This window comes from Micropterus dolomieu, linkage group LG05, assembly GCF_021292245.1.
Source record: "Micropterus dolomieu isolate WLL.071019.BEF.003 ecotype Adirondacks linkage group LG05, ASM2129224v1, whole genome shotgun sequence".
NCBI lineage: Eukaryota > Metazoa > Chordata > Actinopteri > Centrarchiformes > Centrarchidae > Micropterus > Micropterus dolomieu.
The window spans coordinates 26,135,164-26,157,906 of record NC_060154.1 but is presented as its reverse complement, the minus strand read 5'-3'; the positions used below and the strand labels follow the sequence as shown (position 1 = coordinate 26,157,906).

Genomic DNA, 22,743 nt, shown 5'->3' with positions numbered 1-22,743 from the left:
GTTTTAGAATTGACTTTAAAATTTTATTGATCACTTTTAAAGCTCTTCATGGCCTCTCGCCTTGTTATATTTCTGACCTTTTAGTCCCATACGCACCAGCACGTACCTTGAGATCCTCGGGCAGAGGTCTGTTGTCTGTTCCAGAGTCTCGACTGAAAACTAAAGGGGACAGAGCGTTTGCTGTCAGGGCCCCGAGGCTCTGGAACAGCCTGCCCGAGGAAATCAGGTCGGCTGAGTCAGTGAACTCTTTTAAGTCCCTTCTTAAAACATACTTTTATAGGAGAGCTTTTCCCGATCTTATTTGACTTTATTTTATCCCTTTTATTTTATTGTATTTTACTAATTTTATATTAAATTTTCATGCTCTTATCTTTTTTTGTATTATTCTTCACACTTGTTAAAGCACTTTGTAACTTGTTTTTGAAAAGTGCTCTACAAATAAGGATTATTATTATTATTATTATTACATTTAAATAATTTCCAACACAATTTAGATGCCCAAAAGAAAAGAAGTGGAAAGAAGGCAGATAAGTGCAATGATCCTGTTACCCTACAGGAGGCTGTACCGCCTTTTGACTCCAGTGACATAAAAACATAACATACTAGACAGGTGGTTTAGTAAGTTTTAACACATTAATTACAAATAGCATGTACTTTACATTATTGTCCATTTTTGAAAAAATTACATATTTATGGATTTATTTCCTACATTGATGGTAGACATGGGATTTCAGTCATCTGAACAAGCTATGAAAAAACATGCTTCCTTGTCCATGGAATCTATAGCATATAGGGCCCTATGATTTCTGCAATGTGGAAAACACGGACAGATTCGCAGAAATTGATCATAAAAATTGAATCAACTGTAAAACGCGGAATATCGTGGAATCTGCCAAAATGTGGATGAACTTTATAGTAATCTGGGTTTTCCCCTAGCGTAATGAGTTTTTTTCACAGCATTTCAGCCAAACAAATAGAAAAAAATATACTGCTATGTTTTGTTGTCAATTACGGGAATTTCGTCTGTCCTCTGCTCTCTCTGATACCGGTGTTTCACCGAGGGCAGGGCTCAGCGCCTCCTGCTCGCACATCATATCGCATGTCGCCATCCTAGCAAGAGCTCATCCTTTTAACAAACTCTAAAAAGTGCAACCACAATGGCAGACGGAAGACATGGGTTCTTTGAAGGCTTCGTAGCTCTGTGGGCGGAGTCAAATATTCTGATAGAATAAATTAAAAAGCTACGTCCAATAAAGTGGAGCGTTGCCCACACGAGATTAGCCTTAGTCAGACTCACTTTTTAATGTGTATTTGAGCAGGATATGGACACTGTCCTGCAGAAGACCCGTGAGAAGAAATTATTGTTCTAATTGTAAGTATTGTTCTTCTTGTGAATTGTTTCCATAAATAATAGCACATACATTAAATGTATATAGAAATATTATCTTATATCTTTTGCTCGCCACACAGATTGTTTACCTGCAGCCAAAGCCCGCTTAAATGGGATGGCCTTACTCGGACTACAAACGGACTACAAATGGAAACTAGAATGCTTCCGATACCAAAATCTTGTCGCTTGCCTACCGATTATGTATTCATATGCAGATATCTTTTTATATAGACTAACTTAACTGAACATTAAACCTCAAGACAAACAACAAGCAAACTAGATAGCATGAAAATAAACATTTTGAATTGAATATAACTTTTGCATTAAAATTATTTATTAGTTGTCAGATAATTCTCAAATCTTGGATGTTGGTATTTCCCAAAGGCACCTAAAGGGACTGAAAAAGACGACAGACGAATCCATTAGGAGATGATAACATAACATGAAACTAACATGATTTGTAGATTATGATGCTACGAAGAGCAAAACCACCAGAATTATTCCTTCCATTTATTTTCCTCCTTAGATAAGGAACTAGATATATCTGCCTACGATTCTGTGTATTTGTTATTGCTAGGGTGGGCCTACATGCTGCACTCAGTGCTAAATGATTAACAAAATTGACTGACCTCAAGGTTATTGAGGAAAAATCTATGATGCTGGATCAAGTGGAGCGCACTGTGCCATCAGTGCAGAGGCAGTAAGTAGAGCTGGACTGAAAAACTTCGACAACAACTAAAGTCCTGACTTCCTTCCAGGCCGACTCATCTTTGGACAGGCGCTCAGCCTTCAAAATCCAGCTCAAAGTTTCCCTGTATCTTCTTGTGACACATTATAAAACTTCTAGGATGTGGGAGTAGGCGTGTAAAAACTGGGATAAGTGGGTGGCCTCACCTCAGGGCATCTGCCACTTATTACCAACCAAGTGGTTCAGGGAAAAAGAAAAGCCATTAGAAGAATGAATTTTGGGGGAATTCAACTCACCCAAATCACCCTGTCCCTTTGATATTTACAATAATGACACTGGTTCAGAACAGCCACCTCGCTATTGCTACAATAACAACACCAGAGTATGAATTCAAGTCACAGTATCTAGCTTCTGTTTTTCCATGTTAAAATAAAAAAAAATAATAAAAATGTCCCTGACCTTATTGAGTTGTACAATCATGAACAACAGCTTTTAACAGCCTTGCTCAACAGGCAAACTGGATAAAAACAATCAAATGATTGCTCACTGAAAAGCCCTACAACAAATTGTGATTGTGCTACCTGACATGAAAGGCTGTGGCTGAAGACTAGACTGGACTAATAGTCACTGCTGCAGATTGAAAATGGACAAAATTTGCTTTTATATTTCACATTGCTATATTTTGCTGTGGCATTTAATGAGAACTCTCACCTTCACCCACAATCCCAAGGACTTCAAATTTATTCATTACATCACCGATGTCAGGGATCTTCATGAAGTCAAAAGGTATGTTGCGTGAGGTGCATGGAGCTCAAGCAGAGGGGGGCCATCTACAGGATGGTACGAGGTGGCCAGCTGTTGGCTCCTGAGAGGCGTATGCAGGCTGTATGCCATAATATCCGCCACATGTCTTCTTCGGAGGCTTGCTTTTACCTGTACAAAAACATTCTTTTTAATTATATACATGTTTAAATATAGCATAAACTTACCTGCATCAATTAACAGACACTGAACAACCAGATTTGTTGTGAAATGGATTCACAATATGTCAACCTGACTGCTGTGCCTTTTTTCAAAAACATTCCTCAAGAAGGGACTTTTTAAAGCAAATCTGACACAAAACATGTTCTCTAGCTCTAGCTCCTCAAGTTAAAAGGGCTCTCCAGCAATTCAGTATTGCACTTCCATTTAGCCGAGGGACTTTCAAGAGTCAAAAGAGTCAAAAAGAACGGTCAAAATCAAAGCAATATCCTGACTTTAAGGCACCTAGTATGGGTCATGCTTCAAATACGCTGGATCCTACAAATCCCAGAAGGCAATTTAAAAACATCTTTTATACACTGCCAAACGCCATGCCCCCAGTTTATAACACAGGCTTTCTGTCAAATATTTGAAATCTCAAGCCCATCTCAAGCTAACAATGAGTTCATTTGTTAGACTCTCTCCCTCCAGGCTGAGTAGTACCTTCAAAGACGATTAAATGGACGTTTATGTGTAAAAGCAGCGGAGTGCCCCTTTAACAGAAATGAATTCAATATTAAGGTGTCATAGTCCATGCCATATAGTTTACTGTACCTAATGAAAATAATGGATAAATAATGGACAATAATGCTCCAAAGTCCCTCGCTGAATTCCTACCTTGTGCGGAGAGTGAAACAGTACCACATAATCTCTTAATGTGATCAAAGCATCTCCTTTGGTATCCACACGCTCTTTACTCTTATTGAATCAGATAAGACTCCAGATACCACTTTCTCCATTTCATCTTCTCCTTGCTGGAAAGCTCAAGGACTCGCGTAGCCTACTCGCACTCCCAGTCTCCTACGGTGCTGTGGGCACAGGATCCGCTCATCAGTATGCAAAACCTCGGCACCAAAATAAACTCTGTCTCCCAGAACACTAAGCACCACTGTGTGGTCTATTCCTCCCTTATCTTACTCAGCTGAACACCATCAACACAGGTAAACTGATAGGGGCTGTAGGTGAACTTGAGGAGGACGATACAAGACTAAACGTAAACACTGATGGCTGCAGAGAAAATCCCTTTTGCTAATTATTCTTTTTAAACATCAGCCTGTTTACGTGTGTCCTCATTTCACAACCCACATGCAGTGGCATGCAGCATATTGTTTTCCAGTGCAGATTTTAGCCAGCTACTCTCCAGGCCCAGACCTAGAAGGCTAATATGATCAGGAATGCACTGGGCATTGCTGTGGATCATATATTTAGTCTCTATCAACAGAATGACTCATGCGTGGTAATGGACTGAGTCTGTGGAATTCAAAATACATGACCTTTAAACCTCCTCATATGATCAATTCACTATTATCTACGCCTCAATTATGATAATTAAAATTAGACTTGGTACATTACATTTTTGAAAAAACAAGGCATCCAGCTATAACGTCACTACACTTTTTGGGGGGGCACCACACAAAATTAGAGCAACAGCAACAAGCAGCAAACATTTACATTCATGGGAAAATGTTGTAATGTGATGCAAAATGTAAAAATACTTTGCTGTAGATATGTAAACATCTGTCATACACTTGTCAACATCTTGTCCTGTTGCTTCTGGTTACAAGTGACTCACATCATTAACAGAACACACAAACCAGGAACGAAATGTGTCTGTCAAATGATTGTTTTTAACAGGGACTGAGGCTCGTCTGCACTGTGTGTCAGCTGCGACTGCCCACAGAATTAATGTAACGTTAGCTCCCACATTTTCAATGCGGAGCAGCAATAAATCCAACAAGTCAAACACACGGCTACACTCAAGCCAACTTAGTACACCTTGCCTCACAGTAACAGCTTTCTGTTCTGGTTACGTTATAATTACTGTTAAGCTAGTTGTGTCGTCTCTGTCCTTGCCTGATTCACAAAACCGCAAATTAGCAAAAAAAAAACAACAACCCTCAATCTTGGTAACATTGGCTTTCTCGTGAGCGTGTCCTGAAGATATTCACATTTTAACAAGAGCTTATAAATATTATCTGTATACTGATTAAAAAAAACTACTCACTCAGTCACTGTTTGGGGGGAAAATGATGGAACTGGGCCGATATATCCACCCACCAACGAAGATATTTTCATTGCAGCAGGCAGCTACAGTAACTGGATCGTGCGGTTGACAAGCTGCAAGCATATCACCAAGCAACAGTTTGAGTGGCGTGGGAACGACCAATGAAAACTGCCAAAACGCTTGTTATCATGCTACCGCCCCCTGGACTTGGACCAATCAGAGAGCGGAACGGCAATAAGGGGGAGACAACTCTGTTGTGGTCTGAGGGTGTTTCGTATGAGGTGGGATATTATTGTTCTAATTTCTCAATTATATAATTCACAAGATCACACCCTGCTTTCAGTATCATAACATAATTTATCTGAAGGACATACCAAAGTACATAAAACAGTAGAAATACTACATCATAAGGACTGTTTAAAGTAACAAAATTAGAGCACAAAATGTTTAACTTTGCCTTGCTCAAGGGTAGCATACAGAAATTCACACCTCACCATTGTTCACCTCACCATTGTCTACAGGTTGCAGTGTGAGAAGTTTATGGTATGGTTTTAGGGCATTTTTGTACTGTTCTTTAGAGGAAACACTGCACTTTTGCACTCTATCTGAGGAAAAAATGTGCAATGAAAGAAGACATCTAGAGCTTGTGTGCCACCTGACTTTGTCCAATATAGGCCCACAGATAATTTCACACAGATAAAGCTACAGACAGCCATGCAAAAATTCATTTTCTTCAGTTAATACTTTTGAATTAATTCTCCAAGTGATCATGTAGCTAATATAAATAATTATGAACTGTTATGAACCATGCTGCCACCCACAGGATCAACCTAAAACTGAATACATTTCCCTTACAGTTCACTGTGGCGTTTACAGTTGTTCTCATCTGCTGCAAATATTTGTATGGGGTGAGTTAAAGAAAGTGCATTTTGAATAAGATCGAATGATTAAAAATATCTATGATATGATGATCAATCAGCATGAAATCTTACAGACAAAAAGTCAGTTGATAATCTCACTGGCATACATGTATAAATGCTTCCCAAGGAGCCACAGGCGTTTAGATGAATCTTTTATGGATTCAGGACATCTTCATCCAGCAGGCTTTTTACTGCTATGATAATCGGGAACTGCTTTAAAAATGTGTGAATTTGTTTCTCTGAATAGCACTTTTTAGCAATCAAAATCTTAAAATTAAATCTTAATTGATCACAGTCACAACAGAGCCATCCCCTTAATACTATTCCTTCATAATGTTTTTTTTAGAATGATAATGAGATGAACTATCCCAGAGCAGCTCAAACACTCACACATTAGTCTGTCAGCATGGGGCAGAGTGAAGTAAACACTCTCTGTGAGGATATAATATTATAGTAGTATTATTACAAACCAGTGCTGAAGATTTCGACCCATTTCCAATGAGAAACATCTGAAACAGCTGATAGTTCCACCATACATTACTCTGCATGCAGGACATACATGGGGATGCCTTTGTAAAGAAGCAGAGTGCTTAGGAAGGTCAAAGCAGCTTGGCGTTGTTCTACAGGTTGCTTTTATAAGTCCAATGACTTGAATCTGTGTTCTACATTTTAACTAATGATGATGACGCTGACTAATTATAAGGGTGAGAAAGTCCTATTACAGTCTGTAACCGCAGGAACCGCAGTATGTTAGATGCACAGATCAGCCGACACAAAAGATAAAGGTTACTGGGCAAATAGAGACTTTTTTTAATAAAAGTTAACAATTAAGTTACTATTCCATCCTGGAATTTATTCTAGACTAGTGGTTAATTCATAAAGCTGTTAACCTATTAGTTAATGAAAAATATTTACAAAATACAGTATCCACTTTCACAATGGTCCTGTATATTCAAAACATGGTTAAATGCCTAATTTGGGCACTCCACTACTCCATATATCATTAATTTTTACATCACTAAACCTTTATTTTTAAATAAGGAATTCAGTATATAGGTTTTCCTAAATACACATTTAACATTGTGTGACTCCAGCTGTGAAAGCATGGAGGCAGCACAACAGCTGGCTGCAGATTTCCTGTGACCTATTGAATCATAAACAAAGGACCACCGACAATGACCTCAGCAAGGTGGAGGAAGTATTCAGATCTTTTACCCAAGTAAAAATACCAGTACAACAATGTAAAAAACACTCCAAAGCAAGTAAAAGTACTACATTAAAAATGTTACCTCAGTAAAAGTACAGAATTATAATCATGAAAATGTACCAAATGCATAAAAATGACCCCTGCAAATGATAATATAGCCTATATAAATATATGAAATTATTGAATTATTATTACTGATTCATTAATGTGTAAGTAACATTTTACTTTTGGAGTTGGTTGAGATGGAGCTATTTTTAAGTATTTTACACACTGTTAGATAGTTCAATCCATAAAAATGCTATGTATTATATTTTTTGAGATGATCAGAATCTCAATTTGAAAAGTCAGCAACTGTATCTGCCATGTCCAGTTAAAGCTACAATATTTCCTTCTGAACTGTTTTGGACTAGATTGGAAGTTTCAATTTGCATAAAATTGTACAAGTACAACCTTAAATTTGCACTTAAATATAGTACTTAGATTAGGCTACTTTGTTACATTCCACCACTGCCATACAAACGATTTAGGTCTAGTCTGACTGAAACCATTGAAGAAACATATTTGCAAATTAGATTCATTTTAAATTAAAACACAGACATGCCCTTTTTTTCCTTCAAGTCATGCGCTTTAATTGAATATAGAGACATTTTATTGCCTTCGGAGTTTTCATATGTGCTGAGCCCTGTATGAATATTGGGACCGATGACATATGTTTGATATTGCTAGAATAATCTAGAATTTATAGGAACATTGTGGGTGGGGGAAAACACACGAGTTTGAAACTGACGTGGGACAGTGATTGTGACTCATGTGCTGTTATTTGGCGATGACGTAGCACTTATTTTAATTGAGAACGCGCTGTGATTCTGCAACAGAAATGTCACCAACTTTCATTCCAATTTAAATTTTGTTATGGCTTTCGTTTTTTGTTTTTGTTTTCTAATTTGCCTAGATTATTTTTCGTTTTGAGATTTAATATCATAATATTTAATTATCTGTTTTGTATTATTCTATTTTATTACTGTAATATATTTTATTATACACACATGCAATTATATGGTTAATAGCCTATAACTTCTTTATTTATTTACTTTTTCATTATTACTCAAACCGATGTATTGAGTGGTATAATTCAGTGGTAGGGTTTTTCTCCCTCACATTATCTTTGTTTTGAGTTGTTTATGCAATACGGTGTCAATTGTCCGAGTTTGGGGGGACTTTATCACAATTCAGACATGCTTTTTGATCAGTTTGAAGCACAGCAGCAGGGGATGCATGAGAAAGACCTTGTGAAGACGAGAGAAAGAGAAGATGGTTAGCTAGGGTCACTTTCTCGAATCCAGAATAACAGACCGAGTAGTCCAGACGCTGATTGGATAAAATGAGTAAACATTTACCTGATTGGCTGAAGTCGTGAATATTGTGAGAAGTAATTGGCCTACCGCTCTGCACGTCCAGCCCGTCTCGCTGTCTTGCTTGGCTGTGTTCGCCGTACAATACTATCTTTGGCATAAATTACATGCGTGTAAGCATACACTACATTCGCGAAAAAATGGCAGCTGACGATTAGAGAGAAGTGTGTGGATCTTCACTCGAAAAAAAGACGGCACTTGTAAGTTTTTTCTTCAGACTTAACAATATAGAGTTTCGGGAGAATGTCAGACAAAGCTACGTGAGCTGGGTTATGTGTAATTCCCCTCGATAATGTGGAAGAAACTGCTCTCAGAGGGTTAACGATAACGCTAAGGTTAGCCAACCTAGTTATTAGCCAGCAGTGGTAGCTAGCAAATCAAGCAGTCCCAGTTGTCAACATTGGGTCCAGACTATTACCTGGAACAGTGTTAGAGTTAATGTTACAAATCAGAAACGGCGTCCGAGTGAACATTCAATTACGTTATATACAATAATAACTGTTAATAACTAGTGTAACGTTAAATACAAAGTACATTGACCTTATACTCGGCATTTAGCTAGCTTTGTTACCAGCTAAGTTAACATTAACGTTATAAGGCTGATGTGAGGTGACCTAACCAGCCAGCTAACAGTTAACGTTGATAGGTGGGTATCTTAGAGGAGGTGAGTAAAACATTGGGAAGTGTGCAGATAATGGTCTCCTGATATAAGGCAACATCTTCATTAAGTTAGAATGTTAGACATTGTAGGTAACTTCGCTAATAACCAAATCCAGACATGTTAGTTTGGCTCACAGAACGGTTAGCTTCACATATAATCATCCAAAATGGCTAATTGTGTCGTCAATGTTAATGAGTTATCCTGTGTTTTTACTGTAAACGACCCCTTCCCGTTGAAGACACGCAGTCTGTTTTTTTGATCGTTTTGCACCCCAAGATGTAAGTTAGGACCTAGCTAAGTTAACTCAGTAACAGTTAACGATAATTCACTCAGGTCTCGGAGGTGACAGATAAGCGTTTCACCGTCATTTTGATATAACGTTAACGGAGGGAATCTACACTTATTTACAACCTTGCGAAAAAAACCCTCCATGCACTAGGCTTCCTGTGTCTGTGGGAGTGTGCATTACTGGAATACCACTCTACTGTACACAGAAAAGAGGTTCTGGCATGTTGTACCAAAAAGTCTGTTTTCCCTTTGCTATCAGCAGCACCATGTAACTTACCTTTAGTTTCATGTGGCTCCCTGCAGGGTGTTTTCAGTGTCTCTTTTTGCTTCTAAACTAGTTATTTAGCAGAAAATCAACAGAAATATGTAACACAAGTAATTACAAGTAACAGTTATAATTTGATGACTTTATCAATTAAAAATTAGATACATTTGCTGTTTTGAGGATCTTAAATGTGGGGATTTGTCAGCGCTATACATAATTATAAATCTAAAATAGTTGGTTTTTGGACTGTTTGTCTTGACTAAACAAGTATTTGAAAATATCCACTTGAACTCTTGAAAATTGTGGTGTTAATTTTATAATAATTGTTTGTAATAATGATAATAAATATGCTAATATTTTAAGTGAAATCATTAGTTGCACATTCAGCCCTATGTTGATTCCCATCATACGTGCCTTATATGAATGGAATAATCTCTTTATAACGGGGTTTGTGTGTATTAGTGTGAGCTGCATTTCATCTAAAATATACTCACTTTCTTTTCTTTTTTTTCAGAACAAAATTACACAGAAGTGGACTTGGTCACCATTGGTTGTCATTATAGTGGAAGTGTCGCCATTGGTCATCAGTCATCATGGGAAAAACTCCACTGAAAGGCAAGGGGGTGTCATTTTACTTGATAAAGTAATGACTTTGTAGGGTGGGTGGAAAAAATCGATACAGCATAGTATTGTGATATTTTCCATGGCAATACTGTATCGATATACGGACGGCAAGTATCAATATTTTATTATATAAATTGCAGATGGGACTTTTAACTTTTTGGCACTAGAATAATAAAATCTATTGCTTTTTTAGTCCACTAGAAAACTTAACAGGACCATATAGAGGACTGAAAAAGTGATATGAAATGTATCTTTTTAGATAAACAGATGTTGACAAAGTTTGACTTTAGGAACCTAATTGGAAGTTGGAAAAAGGTAATAAATTGCAATATATCTCAATATATAATAAAAGAAAATCGAATCGCAACATAAATATCGTGATAATATCGTATCGTGGGGTTTCTGGTGATTCCCACCCCTATGACTTTGTGTTCACAGCTTTGCAGGGTTTTAAAACATTTGGCCAAATTTCCCTGCATGTGTGTAAAGGTTTTGTGAAGTTATGAGAGATTTTTGAACTTCTGAAGCAATCATGTCATTATTGATGTATATTGTCTGCTACGTAGCAGAAGGGAGTTACAAACTCAGTTTCACTCTATAACCTGTTGTATTGTGACAAAATAAATCTACCTATTAGTATTCTATTACACTCAATTTATTTCTAATTAAAAGCCATGCATACCCACTCAGGTTTATTGATAGGATTATAGACAAAGTTGGGCAGATGGATGCAGGGATCCATGATGTCCTACATGACAGACTCTATTTTGATTCTATTTGACTGTATTTTCATGTATATAATGTGTATATATTTATTCACTCATCTACGTGGAATGCTAACTGATTCAACAGTACTTTTATTGTATTTTGTTTTGTTCCTCTTTCCTCACATTCCTCTGTACTGTACTGCCAACTTGAATTTCCCCTGTGGTCGATTATTAAAGGACTATCTATCTTATCTTATCTATGTATTAATGATTAAGGTGTGTACATTTTCCCACTCTTGAGGAGAGTTCTAATCAAGCACAGTGAGAGAAAACAAATGTGTGGGTATACAATGGGCCTGACAATATGCAGCTTCATTTGTGTTATTATGATTGCTTTCACGGGGGTACTGAAGACATTTCAGAGTCAGCTATTTGTCCAGTTATTGTTAAGATTAGTTAGAACAATTTTTGTGTTTTAATGCGCTTTATAATTTGTTGTATTTTATTAATTTTTAGATCAGAAAGATGGCAAAAAAGAGAAACTGGGAAGGACAGTTCCACCAACAGGTACAACCCCTGCAACAACTAAAGGTGAACGTTTGATGTTTTGTGGTGTGTCTCTCTTGATTTGTGAGTCTTATTCCCTTAGAGCACTTTGGTTGAGACAGTGAGAGCTGTGTTAGAGGTGTGATGGGATCTCATGGTTAAAGTTGTCCAGGTGAAAAGCTGTCTCACAATGTCAGCTTGACGGACCTGGTAGAAACAATAAATGGTGATAGACAAGACACGAATAATATGTAAGCAACATTTAGAATGCACCTGCATTGTTTTTGCATTTTGTGACTTTCAGTCATATATTTTGTCTTTGAAGATTTCTTACAAATAGTGTTAAAATATCGTCTCGTCTTGTGAACCAAGTGTATCGTCACCCCTAGTGTTACAGGGTTCATTATAAGAAGAACCCTATAGTGATTTTACACTTTTTTATGAACTTTTTTTGCATGTTATTGTTATTGTTCTCTTCACTCTACATAGTACTAGCGTTGGCTCAACAACAGACTTTCTCATGTTTTTCCGGTCTTTCTGAAAAGCTCATACATCACACTGAAATTTTCTCTTCATGTTCTAAGCTATGAGAATACAATTAATAGTATTACCTTAAAATTCACAGACAGGTAGCTGGTGATATTGTGACATTCTGCTTTAGCATTTACTGGATTTTATGTAATCTTTTATGAGCAAAATATTTAATAGGTTTCATTTTATTACAGTCAAAACATTTACTTTTTATGATTTTTTTTTTTTTTTCTTCAGATGCTTTCAGCTGGGAAGAATATCTAAAAGAAACGTCATCTACACCAGCTCCACCAAGCTGTTTTCGTCAGGTAAGTCCACCTGGATGTTTGAGGTGTTTCGTAATTACCGTGGTTCTGTGAATTGCTGAGTAGTGCAAACTGGATTTGTCCCATTACTCAGAAGTTCTGTATGTATGACTGTGATTGCAACAATGTCCACCCCCCCACCTCCAAAAGTATACTATCACACAGATTCATACTTCTTGTCTTTCCTGCACAATTAGCGTACATTGTAACAAATGCGCTAACGCATAATTAACAGTTAGGCGACATTGTCATAATCTGGCTGGAGCTATGGGTTGAATAAATAATGGTTTGTGTGCAGTGTAGTTGAGAATTGCTCACAGTCTCAGCACTTTTCTTAATATCCGCAGGCCCGAATCCCACCATCCAACGACTTTAAGGTGGGAATGAAGCTTGAAGCCCATGACCCTCGCAATTCCACCTCAGTTTGTATTGCCACTGTGATGGGATTAACTGGGGTTCGTCTGCGTCTCCGTCTGGATGGAAGCGACAACAGCAATGACTTCTGGAGATTGGTAGACTCCTCTGATATCCAGCCCATCGGCACCTGTGAGAAGAATGGAGACATGTTGCAGCCACCTTTGGGTGAGAACGTCAGGGGAGGCAGGATGGAAGCACATTGTTGTTATAATCATTTCAGGACAGTAAAGGAAACCTCCGTATTTTCACTCATTACTTGTGATTCTCCACAAAACAGAACAAAAGTTTTACCATGGCAGATCTTTCATTTAAAATTCAGTTGCCATCTTTGCACTTGTCTGCTGAACCACCATGGAGGGTCATAAAACATGTGCAACAATGAAAGTAGTAATTGTTAGACCATGCTGTAAAACTGTTGAAAGTGAATAATTATTCATCATACGGGCATAAATGATTATGATTGTTCATGTTTTTATTTAGATTCTTTGAAAGAACCAGAAGTTAACAGAAAATTGGCAGGAATGTTTTGTTTATATTGTAATAAATCCAGAATAATTAGAATTAGATGTGTGTGTGTGTGTGTGTGTATGCATTGATGAATATTGATTAAAAATATTCAATTAATTATTAATTAATAGAAATTATTTTCTAGTGAAGAGTTTGAAAGTCCAGTGAGCACTGTATTTATCTGACAGAGTATACTGATGCCACCTAAAAGTAAAGATTAGCAACAAAGGTATATCACACTGTGCGTTATTTATACTGTGTTTTGAATGAACTAACTACACTTTTAAATGCTATTACATTTTCCCCTCCAGGATTTCGGATGAATGCCTCCTCGTGGCCCATGTTTCTGTTGAGAACCTTAAACGGAGCTGAAATGGCACCAGCAACAGCTTTTAAAAAGGTATGCATTACTTTAAAAGGTTTGGAAAGTCTTCTTATAAAAACAATATGCCGCCATCTTACTGGCAGTGTGTGTGTATTTAAAAGTTGTCGCAGTGAGGATATTGCACTGGTTTTCAGGAACCTCTGACGCCCTCCCAGAACAACTTTAAACCAGGCATGAAGCTGGAGGCTGTGGACAAGAAGAACCCATACCTCATCTGTCCTGCCACCATCGGAGAAGTGAAGGGCGAAGAAGTGTTCATCATGTTCGATGGGTGGCGGGGTGCCTTTGATTACTGGTGCAAGTATGACTCCCGGGACATCTTTCCTGTGGGCTGGTGCTCCCTCACTAAGCACAGCCTCCAGCCACCAGGCAACAGTGGTATGTGTTCCCCTCTAGATGGCAGTACACGCCTGCACATACAGGTCTGAGGAAGATGTTATTTGTAATCAATATTTCCTTCATACTCATTTAGTTGCTGCCCCATTCAGGATATTGCCCCCACAGCTAGAAAGATATAAACACAATTAACATTAATCATCTGGTTTTGTTGCTTAGTCTGGCAGAGTAAAATATACACAGCCTAATCTTTAACAGGTGCTGGCCATGTGATGAAAGAAAGCATGAATTCTCCCTCTTGATCTACATGTGTTCTAAAAACCCATATTAACACATTTCCCAGAGGAGGTAATGTAACTTCTGAATGGAAAAGTTTCTGCATTTGAACGGGCATGAACATAGATTGACAGTTCAAATGAATAGTGTGATGGTTTTGTGGTGTTTCTGCAGCTGGGTTGGCGTTGTTAGAGTAGATGTTCTTAAACAAAGGTAGCTAGTATTAGTGGAGTTCTCATTGTCACGGGTTAAAATCAAGTCCAACGCATCGTGTCGCCTCATATCCAGGAGGCTTCTTCAGCTCTGACTGGCAGGGAATCCCAGCTATTTAACTTCTTACCTTAAATCAGGGAATGTTAGGATAAATGTGTATTCTTCTGATCAAGTCAAAAAACTTTTCTAAGCTCTTTTCCATGTTGTGTCTTTTCTGTGGATAGATTCAGGATTTCTTTTCTGCTCCTGAGTTCCCACAGTGAGTTTAGTTGCTTAGGAACAAGTTTAATGTGGTGTTTTCAGCATGTTCCTCTTGATAAACGGTGGGGGGGGGGGGGGCATTAAAAAACAGTGTCATGAGCACTGAGCCAACAGTCGTAGGAGACATGCTGTGTGTTGCATGTGAAACTCTTGCTCTCTGTCTTGCTCAACTGCGTTTTTGTGTAAGACTCTGGACGGAGAGTATCAACCACAAAACACATCAAGGACTTACAAACAGTTGATGCTACACCCCGACTTTGTTTTCTTTTTTAATGTACCAGCACGTGCTCATGTGTGATAAACCCTTAAAGGTTTGGAGGAGGTATGAAAGGCGCCGTCTCTCAGTCTGCCTTCTCTGACTCCTCCTCGTCAGTTTGTTGAGTGTTTTTGGGGAAGATTTATTTGACTATGTGTGGGGATTGTTATGGAATATTGATCACATACAGGAACGGAAAAAGATTTACTAGCTGTGTAAATGGGCTGTTGCTTTGTGTTATGTGTTAAATGTGGTGTAAATGTTTTAGCACGTTGAGCTACGCCTTTACTCTGTTTCTGGCTTTGGCTGGAGGCATTTTTGTTATTTGTAGAGAGAATTCACAGTACATACATTAGCAACAGAAAAAGGCTGAAGTGGGGATTCCTCTTTTTGAGGATGAGAGAGGTCGTAGACTTATGTGCTTTGATTCTGTGCAGTCAAGAGTTAGCTGTGATTCTGTATGATATATGTAGTTTAAATGTATCTTTTTTGCAGATGTGTGGGATCATTATCTTTAGAATTATATTCAGATCCTTACCTTTTTGTGTAAATTGCTCTTTTTTTCCTAGCCCAGCAGTCCAGAATATGTCAATTAGCTAGCAGAAAAATGAATTGTTGTTCTTTTAAAGGTAGACAATCTTAATACAAATTAGGGACATTATAGTTTGAAAAGAGCGTGTGCACTAGGCCTCACGGCTAACTAGTTGTTGTTGTAAGATGGCTTTAATAGTGCTGATGAAGTTATTAACAGTTAAATGCACAGTTCCAGATATCAAGTCAGAAAACGAGTAATTGGAAATGCATGACATACATTGGAGCACTTCCCCTGCTATTTCCAGTAATGAGATGCCCTGTCCAAACCCGGACTGGCACCAGACCATCTCTTTACTTTAACTTTAATCCCAGCCACCAACAGCTGCATGGCGCACTGTGGTGCTCACTGGGTCAAGAGATAATGACGCATAGTTTGTCTATCTAATTAGCCAGGAGAGACTCTACAGTTATTGGACAAATTGCAAACCATTCTTCATTTTTATTATCCTCTGGACATGCCTACCGAGTTCAAACAAAATCTTTGGAGCCAACAGGCCACTGTTAATGGCCTGCCAAGACGTTTTATATCCATGTTTTTTTCCTTTTAGCACAGGGGCCATTAAATTATTATCACATTCAGCATGAAGTCATATTCAGCATTTGCATATTCATCAAGGAACCATTTTCATTTACAGTACTTGTATTACTGTCTACCACGTTTCCTTGAACTCTGTAGAAGAGTTTCTACTTATGTGTCGTCTCTATTAGCCGTCTGTAGCTACAGCAGAATCCATTAGTTCTGCCGGTGCAGATGAAGGGTTTTTGTTTGTTGGATCTTCTTATGAGTTCCTAGTGTGGTAGCTCAGTTTTTTAATATCAACTCCCTCCATGCCAATTGCGCTGTTGTCTGCTGTTACAGTTAACCTGCCAAAGGCCCTGCAGATTCTCCCAGCGTCCCCCTCCAAGCCCAACAGGCGTTCCATGCAGTCCCCCTACAGACTCCCCAACCCTCTGCCGCCTTTGCCTGTCAGGAAGGGGGTAAGAGGCCGTCGACCCAAGAGCGAAACCATCGCTCTGCTCAAAGCTGTGGCAGAGGCAGCAGCCGCCCAAAACGGAACTGTTCCTGAAAACACGCAGCTTGTACCCCGGCCCCACAAGAAGAGAGGCCCCAAACCTGGAAGCAAGGTGAGGCCCTGCTGAACAAGCCCAAACTCTGACATATTGAAACATCAGTGAATACTTTTTACTGCCACATTCCTCATGTTAAAGTGTGCCTGCAAATGAATGTGTATTCTTCAGAGAAAGCCCAAGATTCTCCAAAGCCCGGCCCAGCTGCCCAGCATCCGGGTTCCACAAGAAAGCCCTGCGAGCCTCAGCTCTGTGGTTTCAACAGGTAAGGATTCATAAGTCGCATGTTATGCACTGAATTAAAGCTGTCATTAGAAGGCCTAATTTGTTCACTGTGTTCCTTGTGTTTTGTGTGTTGTTCCAGTGTGTGTGTATGTGAATAAGCATGGGAACTGTGGTCCCCACCTGGACAGGAAGCAGATGCAGCATCTGCCTGACCACTTTGGGCCGGGGCCCGTGAATGCCGTGCTCCAGCAGGTGGTCCAGTCATGCATAGACTGCGCATACCAGCCTAAAGTCCTGCTCAGTGCTCTGCAGACTCATTCAGGAGGAGGAGAGGTTGTCAGAGGTAGACTCAGACAACACCAGTTATTACAAGTTGTAAAATAATAATTGAAATAGTTGAACAACTAGATGGCTGTACAGGTAACCACTAAAATATGTTGCCATTTGTCCCAGTGAGAACAGACGGCGGAGTTCGTGCGGTCACTCTACCATCAGCCTCCAGTGCTTCCTTTGTGCTGCGGTTCTTGGAGACCATGTGTCGTCACCTGCAGTGTGACAACCTGTTCAGCAGCCAGCCGTTCAGCCACTACACCGCTTATGACAGGACCAAATCAGGTAAACCCTGCATTCAGGAAACATCGCTCTATCAGGGATCAGAGTTCTTAGAATAAACTAAAACTTACTTACACAGCCCAATATGGCCGTCACATAAACCTAACTTTTTTTACCAAGCAATTTTGTGGACTTTAAATTTAGCACTTGTTAGTAATGCATCGTGTGTGTGTGTGTGTGTGTGTGTGCGTGCGCGCGCACACACATAGCGTAGTCCTAGGCTATGTGCTCAAAAAGTTTCTATGTTTCAGTGAAAGAAGAGGCGTTGGACACTCCATCTCTGGCTCGGGGCAGCAAACGGAGTCTCTCTGGCGTCTCCCCATCGTATGCAGCCCCTCTATCACCCAAACATTTACGCACCGAAGCTCACCCTTCAGAAGGTACAGCTCACTTTGCAGATGTTTTTATACTCAAACACAATTTCTGTTTTCAGTTACTGCCAGCAGTAGGTCTGACATCAGCAGATACAGTTGAAACCAGAAGTTTACATACACTATATAAAAAGACACGTATGCTTTTTTCCTCACTCACTTTTCCTGGTTTATGTCCGTTAGGATTACCAAAATTATTTATATTTGCTAAATGCCAGAATAATGAGAGAAGGATTTTTTTAGTTAGATTTTTTTTTATTTCTTTTATTACTTTCGTCAAAGTCAGAAGTTCACATACATTTCATTAGTATTTGGTACCATTGCCATTAAACTGTATGACTTGGGTCAAACGAAGGAATTCTGGCCCATTCCTCCTGACAGAACTGGTGTAACTGAGCCAAGTTTGTAGGCCGTCTTGCTCGCACATGCCTTTTCAGCTCTGCCCATAAATTTTCAATAGGATTGAGATCAAGGCTTTGTGATGGCCACTGCAAGACATTGACTTTGTTATCCTTAGGCCACTTTGTAACCAGTTTGGCAGTATGCTTCGGGTCATTGTCCATTTGGAAGACCCATTTGTGCCCAAGCTTTAACTTCCTGGCTGATGTCTTGAGATGTTTCTTCAGTATTTCCACATAATGTTCTTTCCTCATGATGCCATCTATTTTGTGAAGTGCACCAGTCCCTCCTGTAGCAAAACAACCCCACAACATGATGCTGCCACCCAAGTATTTCACAGTTGGGATGGTGTTCTCAGGCTTGCAAGCTTCCCCCTTTTTCCTCCAAACGTAACGATCAGCGCCGCTGACAGATGTAGTTAAAAGTAGCTCTTGACATCCTGAAATGTTGGATGATCCCATCCCATCACTCCTCGCTCAGAATCTGCATCCACACACATCTCCGTACAGAAGTAGCCGCCATTGATCCACAAAAAGCCATAATTAAAAATTTGGCTCTCTTTCTCCTCATCCTCATTATCATCTGCTCACAAATCCGCTGGCTTCCACTGCACTTCAACTTAGAAATTAATCTGTAAACGCTGCTTCAGTGACTTTCATGTTTACTTCGGTACAACACCGTGCTCTGCTGACATCTTTGTTGTTGTTCTTATACGCACGCAGGTCAGTTCAGAAATGTGACCAGTTCACACCGGGATCTGATATTAGTGGCATTTAAAAAATAATGTGCCAAACAAGAAAAATCGAGGTTTGCAGTGTGAATGTAACCTAAGTTGTACTTGAATGTTGTTCTTTACCACTTTCAGATCACACGTGTATACTGGACACGATGATGAGCGCGTGAAACTTTTAAAAAGTGACACTTGAATGTCAGTTGTGTTCTTCTCTCTCTAGCAGAGACCCTGCCCCACGAAGAGAACGGCCTAATAAAGGAGCAACGCTACATGGACTCAGCCTCAAACTCCATGACCCCTCGAGCACAAACAGTGCGCAGTTCCTCAGAGTACCATTCTCAGGCCAGCAGCATCTACCACCCCGGCAACGGCACACCCATGCGCCGCCTCTCCTCCAACCTCGCAGAGCTCTGCTCCACACAGCCTCTCAGACGAGTTGAAGGTACAGTAAGAATCTGTGGAAGCAGATGTGTGTAAATGCTCACTTCCGCCTAACATGCTCAGTGTGTACGTGTGTGTGTGTGTTCTGCTTTGGCAGCAGCCAGCTCCACCACAGGTCCTGAGGCTGTAGTGTCTGAGCGGGAAAGTCTGCAGCTGCCGAATAAAAACCCCTCCTCCTGGTCCATTGAAGAGGTGATGCAGTTTGTGAGAGATGCTGACCCCACAGCTTTAGCTCCACATGCGGAACTATTCAGAAAACATGTAGGTTTACTTTTACTATTAAAGTATGTTAAACAGTTTGTGTGCTTTAAGGCTCAGGTCCCCCTTGAAATGGTCAATTGCAGCTCTTCCTGTTAAACTAAAAAGGACCACGAGTAATGTTTTTTTGTCTATTATTAGCTTTGGCTACTGTAAATCATGTGGTCCCTCTGCATGTTATTTTAACAAAGTCCTATTCTTTGTGCCCACAGGAGATTGATGGAAAAGCTCTGATGCTTCTACGGAGCGACATGATCATGAAGTACATGGGTCTGAAACTAGGGCCTGCACTGAAGTTATGCCACCATATAGAGAGATTGAAACAAGGCAAGCTGTAACAGCAGCCAGGGCAGCCCTGTCCCTGCCAGACCCATGAGCAATAAGCCCTGATGAAGCCAGCATTTGGACACTGACTCATGGGGCATGCGGGAGCTACACGCTAGACTCCACCTCGTGGGACTGATGTTACGACTTCATCCTGACTCCAGAGTGGAGAACGTGTGCTGTGCGTTGCTGACACATTACCTCATCCCCTCATCAGTGAACAAAAAGCTGTTCAAGTCTAACAGACGCCATGTGACTTTATGAAATCCCAAAGGAAAAGAATCCCTGTAGTGTTTACATTGCATAGCACATGTGCACACGTGGACACGTTTTTTTTTACGGAGATGAAAACTTTTGATCCTGGTTTTGGATCCCCAAAGATGGAGAATGTTTCTTCTTTATATAATGTTTTTATTCTTGATGAATTTCCAGTTAAATAAGGAAAGGTTGGTATACTGAAAAACAAAGAAAAAAACCCCATCATCATCAGATGTTCTTCCCCATGCTCTTCAAGAGAATTTGGATGCTGTTGTATAGCTGTTTTAATATGTATGCCACAAGGTATATCTTCCTACACAGTGCTAGACAAACAGTATCACGGTAGGGGTCATGCTGTATTCTGACATTTTTGATTGAACCTTTTCCACGAGTGTCCTGCAGGATCATCTGCTGTGTGGCATGATGTATTATTGTGTCTTAGTGGGCCCTACGTTGCCTTCCACTGGTCCCCACGCAGTTCTTCTCAAAGTCAAACCGTTTGCAACCCGGGCTCTGAGTTAACTGTGAAGTTATGGGTTTATTAATTTCAACAGACAGATTGTTAAGGAAGTGCAAATACAACATTTCTAAGGGCTTTCTATGTTTAGTTTTTATGTAATATTTTTATCAGTCATAATCATGTAAGCTCGTCGGTCCGCCTCACTTTTGACCGTTCCAATCACTGTTAGCAATGAAAACAGATATGTACAGTTTTATGGGTTTAACCATGAATATCAGCGACAGAATGTACATTTTGTAGAAGCGTAATATTTTAAGGAAATCATATACACACGTTAGAAATGTGAAGATAAAGGGGATGGGGATGTGGTGAATATTTCACAGTGGATTCCATTCTGCTTTTTAACACAGTGCTTTTAGTTCAAATACTCCCAGTAACAGACTCTGCCTTGCTTTACCTACGACATTTCTCAGGTTTATGTGATCTTTGTTAGTACAAGCTTTTGTAGCATACTGTTTATAATATACTTAACAGAATTTTCCTGTTACACCCTTCCTAGATCGGAAAAAAGACTTGTGCCATATGATATTCAACACAGGATCGAAGTGCTGTTGATTTCCCTCTCTTGCATCTTCTTTTAAGTACTTGAAAAATATGTGTTGCTAAAAGTCACTTGTCCATTATGTCACACCAGATAAACATAAATGTGTTTATGATGTGTAATTCCTATTTTTTTTTTTTTTATAAACCTACCAAAAACAAAAGGCTGTGCTGTGTGTTGTTACTGATTACAGACTGAGTAAAGTAAAGTTGTTGAATTATCTTATTTGAGTTTACCAGTTTTCCAATTGTATATAAAACGAGTTTTGCCCAGTAAGAACTGCAACTTGAAGGACAAAGAACAATAATCAAAGTCCAGCTTTTTCCATCATTAAACCCCTCACATCAGTCTTGGAGAGCTTGTTTTGAAATGTTACCTCTCAAGCTTATGAAATAAGCCAGGCCTGCGTGTGTTTATTTATGACATGAAATATAAGACAAAAAAATAGTCAAAACAATTTGAAAAACATGTCAGGGACTTTGAAAAATTATTCTACCAATAAGGACTTGTCAGACTGTCTGCAGTGAAAGTCTTTTGGTTTTGTTACTCTGAACATTGCAGTGAAGGGAAAAACTAATTGGTGGGGAAACTACCAAATTATTACCAGCAGACTCATCTGCATTCTGAATTTAAAACCATTGAGTGTCCACCGTCAACAGTCTGACTGACAGCAAACAGCTTTACGCTGCCTTTTGGGTTGGACTGAAAAGGCAGCTTTTAAATGGTTGAATTTCTGAGCTGTAGATGAGACTTGACAAACCATTTCCACATCAGTACACTTTATTTCTGAAACCCGTCTTGTACCAGGGTTTCATCACTGACAGTTCAGGCAGTGTGTGTGTACCGACTATTGTAAACATCCCTTGTTGGCATCCAGACATTTTAGTCTCTTAAACTGCAGAGCATTTGCTTACACACATGAAGGACTGATCCAGTTTACTTTCAAGCCGCCTCCTTTCAGTTACCGACCTGCTCTTGATGTTGGGCTGTTTGGTAGGAATGAAGGCTGAAGTGAATCAGAAGACAAACCGTTGGAATACTAGCCAGCCTGTTTTGTTCCACAAGATGTATAAAGGGTAAGAATGTATAATTGACTGACAGTGATGAAACATTTTTGTTTGTTTTTTTATGTGGGATTCTTATCTGATTGCCCTTTTCAGATTTCTTTAATGAGTAAAT

General features: G+C 39.4%; 3 protein-coding genes across 9 annotated transcripts in view; 1 reads left to right on the top strand and 2 right to left on the bottom strand.

Annotated features, from left to right (window-relative positions):
* The window catches only part of LOC123971412 (cyclin-dependent kinase-like 5), a 42,049-nt gene extending 36,814 nt beyond the window's left edge, over positions 1 to 5,235 (bottom strand). For 3 of the 4 annotated variants that reach the window (XM_046050213.1, XM_046050217.1, XM_046050216.1), the window contains exons 1-3: positions 5,104 to 5,213; positions 3,717 to 3,907; positions 2,790 to 3,011 (exon numbers count right to left, since the gene is read on the bottom strand). In XM_046050213.1, coding sequence (XP_045906169.1) covers positions 2,790 to 2,853 — 64 coding nt within the window. In that variant the 5' untranslated portion in view covers positions 2,854 to 3,011; positions 3,717 to 3,907; positions 5,104 to 5,213. Of the gene's footprint in view, positions 1 to 2,789; positions 3,012 to 3,716; positions 3,908 to 5,103 lie in introns of all 4 variants that reach the window. The other variant, XM_046050215.1, reaches the window with a different exon arrangement.
* LOC123971410 (cytoplasmic FMR1-interacting protein 1 homolog) overlaps positions 1 to 22,743 on the bottom strand; it is a 1,205,200-nt gene that overhangs the window by 260,336 nt on the left and 922,121 nt on the right. The gene's annotated exons all lie outside the window — the stretch shown is intronic.
* Positions 8,691 to 21,727, top strand: LOC123971421 (sex comb on midleg-like protein 2). Of its 4 annotated transcripts, none has more exons than XM_046050244.1 (15): positions 8,691 to 8,842; positions 10,371 to 10,471; positions 11,704 to 11,778; positions 12,502 to 12,572; positions 12,917 to 13,151; positions 13,805 to 13,893; positions 14,013 to 14,256; positions 16,674 to 16,939; positions 17,054 to 17,147; positions 17,247 to 17,450; positions 17,561 to 17,722; positions 17,971 to 18,099; positions 19,446 to 19,664; positions 19,761 to 19,924; positions 20,134 to 21,727. In XM_046050244.1, the coding sequence occupies exons 2-15, from the start codon at positions 10,450 to 10,452 to the stop codon at positions 20,257 to 20,259; spliced, it is 2,100 nt and encodes a 699-aa protein (XP_045906200.1). In that variant the 5' UTR covers positions 8,691 to 8,842; positions 10,371 to 10,449; the 3' UTR covers positions 20,260 to 21,727. The 4 variants fall into 4 exon arrangements, with proteins under 4 accessions (XP_045906200.1, XP_045906198.1, XP_045906196.1 ...); XM_046050242.1 differs by having other exon boundaries at positions 19,443 to 19,664; positions 19,764 to 19,924; XM_046050240.1 differs by having other exon boundaries at positions 19,443 to 19,664.

Bases quoted from the DNA above. Each gene is read 5' to 3' on its own strand.
- LOC123971421 (XM_046050240.1), top strand. From the start codon at position 10,450: ATGGGAAAAACTCCACTGAAAG. The intron at 13,152-13,804 runs GTGAGAACGTCA...TTTCCCCTCCAG, and splicing joins CATGTTGCAGCCACCTTTGG to GATTTCGGATGAATGCCTCC. The intron at 13,894-14,012 runs GTATGCATTACT...ACTGGTTTTCAG, and splicing joins CAGCAACAGCTTTTAAAAAG to GAACCTCTGACGCCCTCCCA.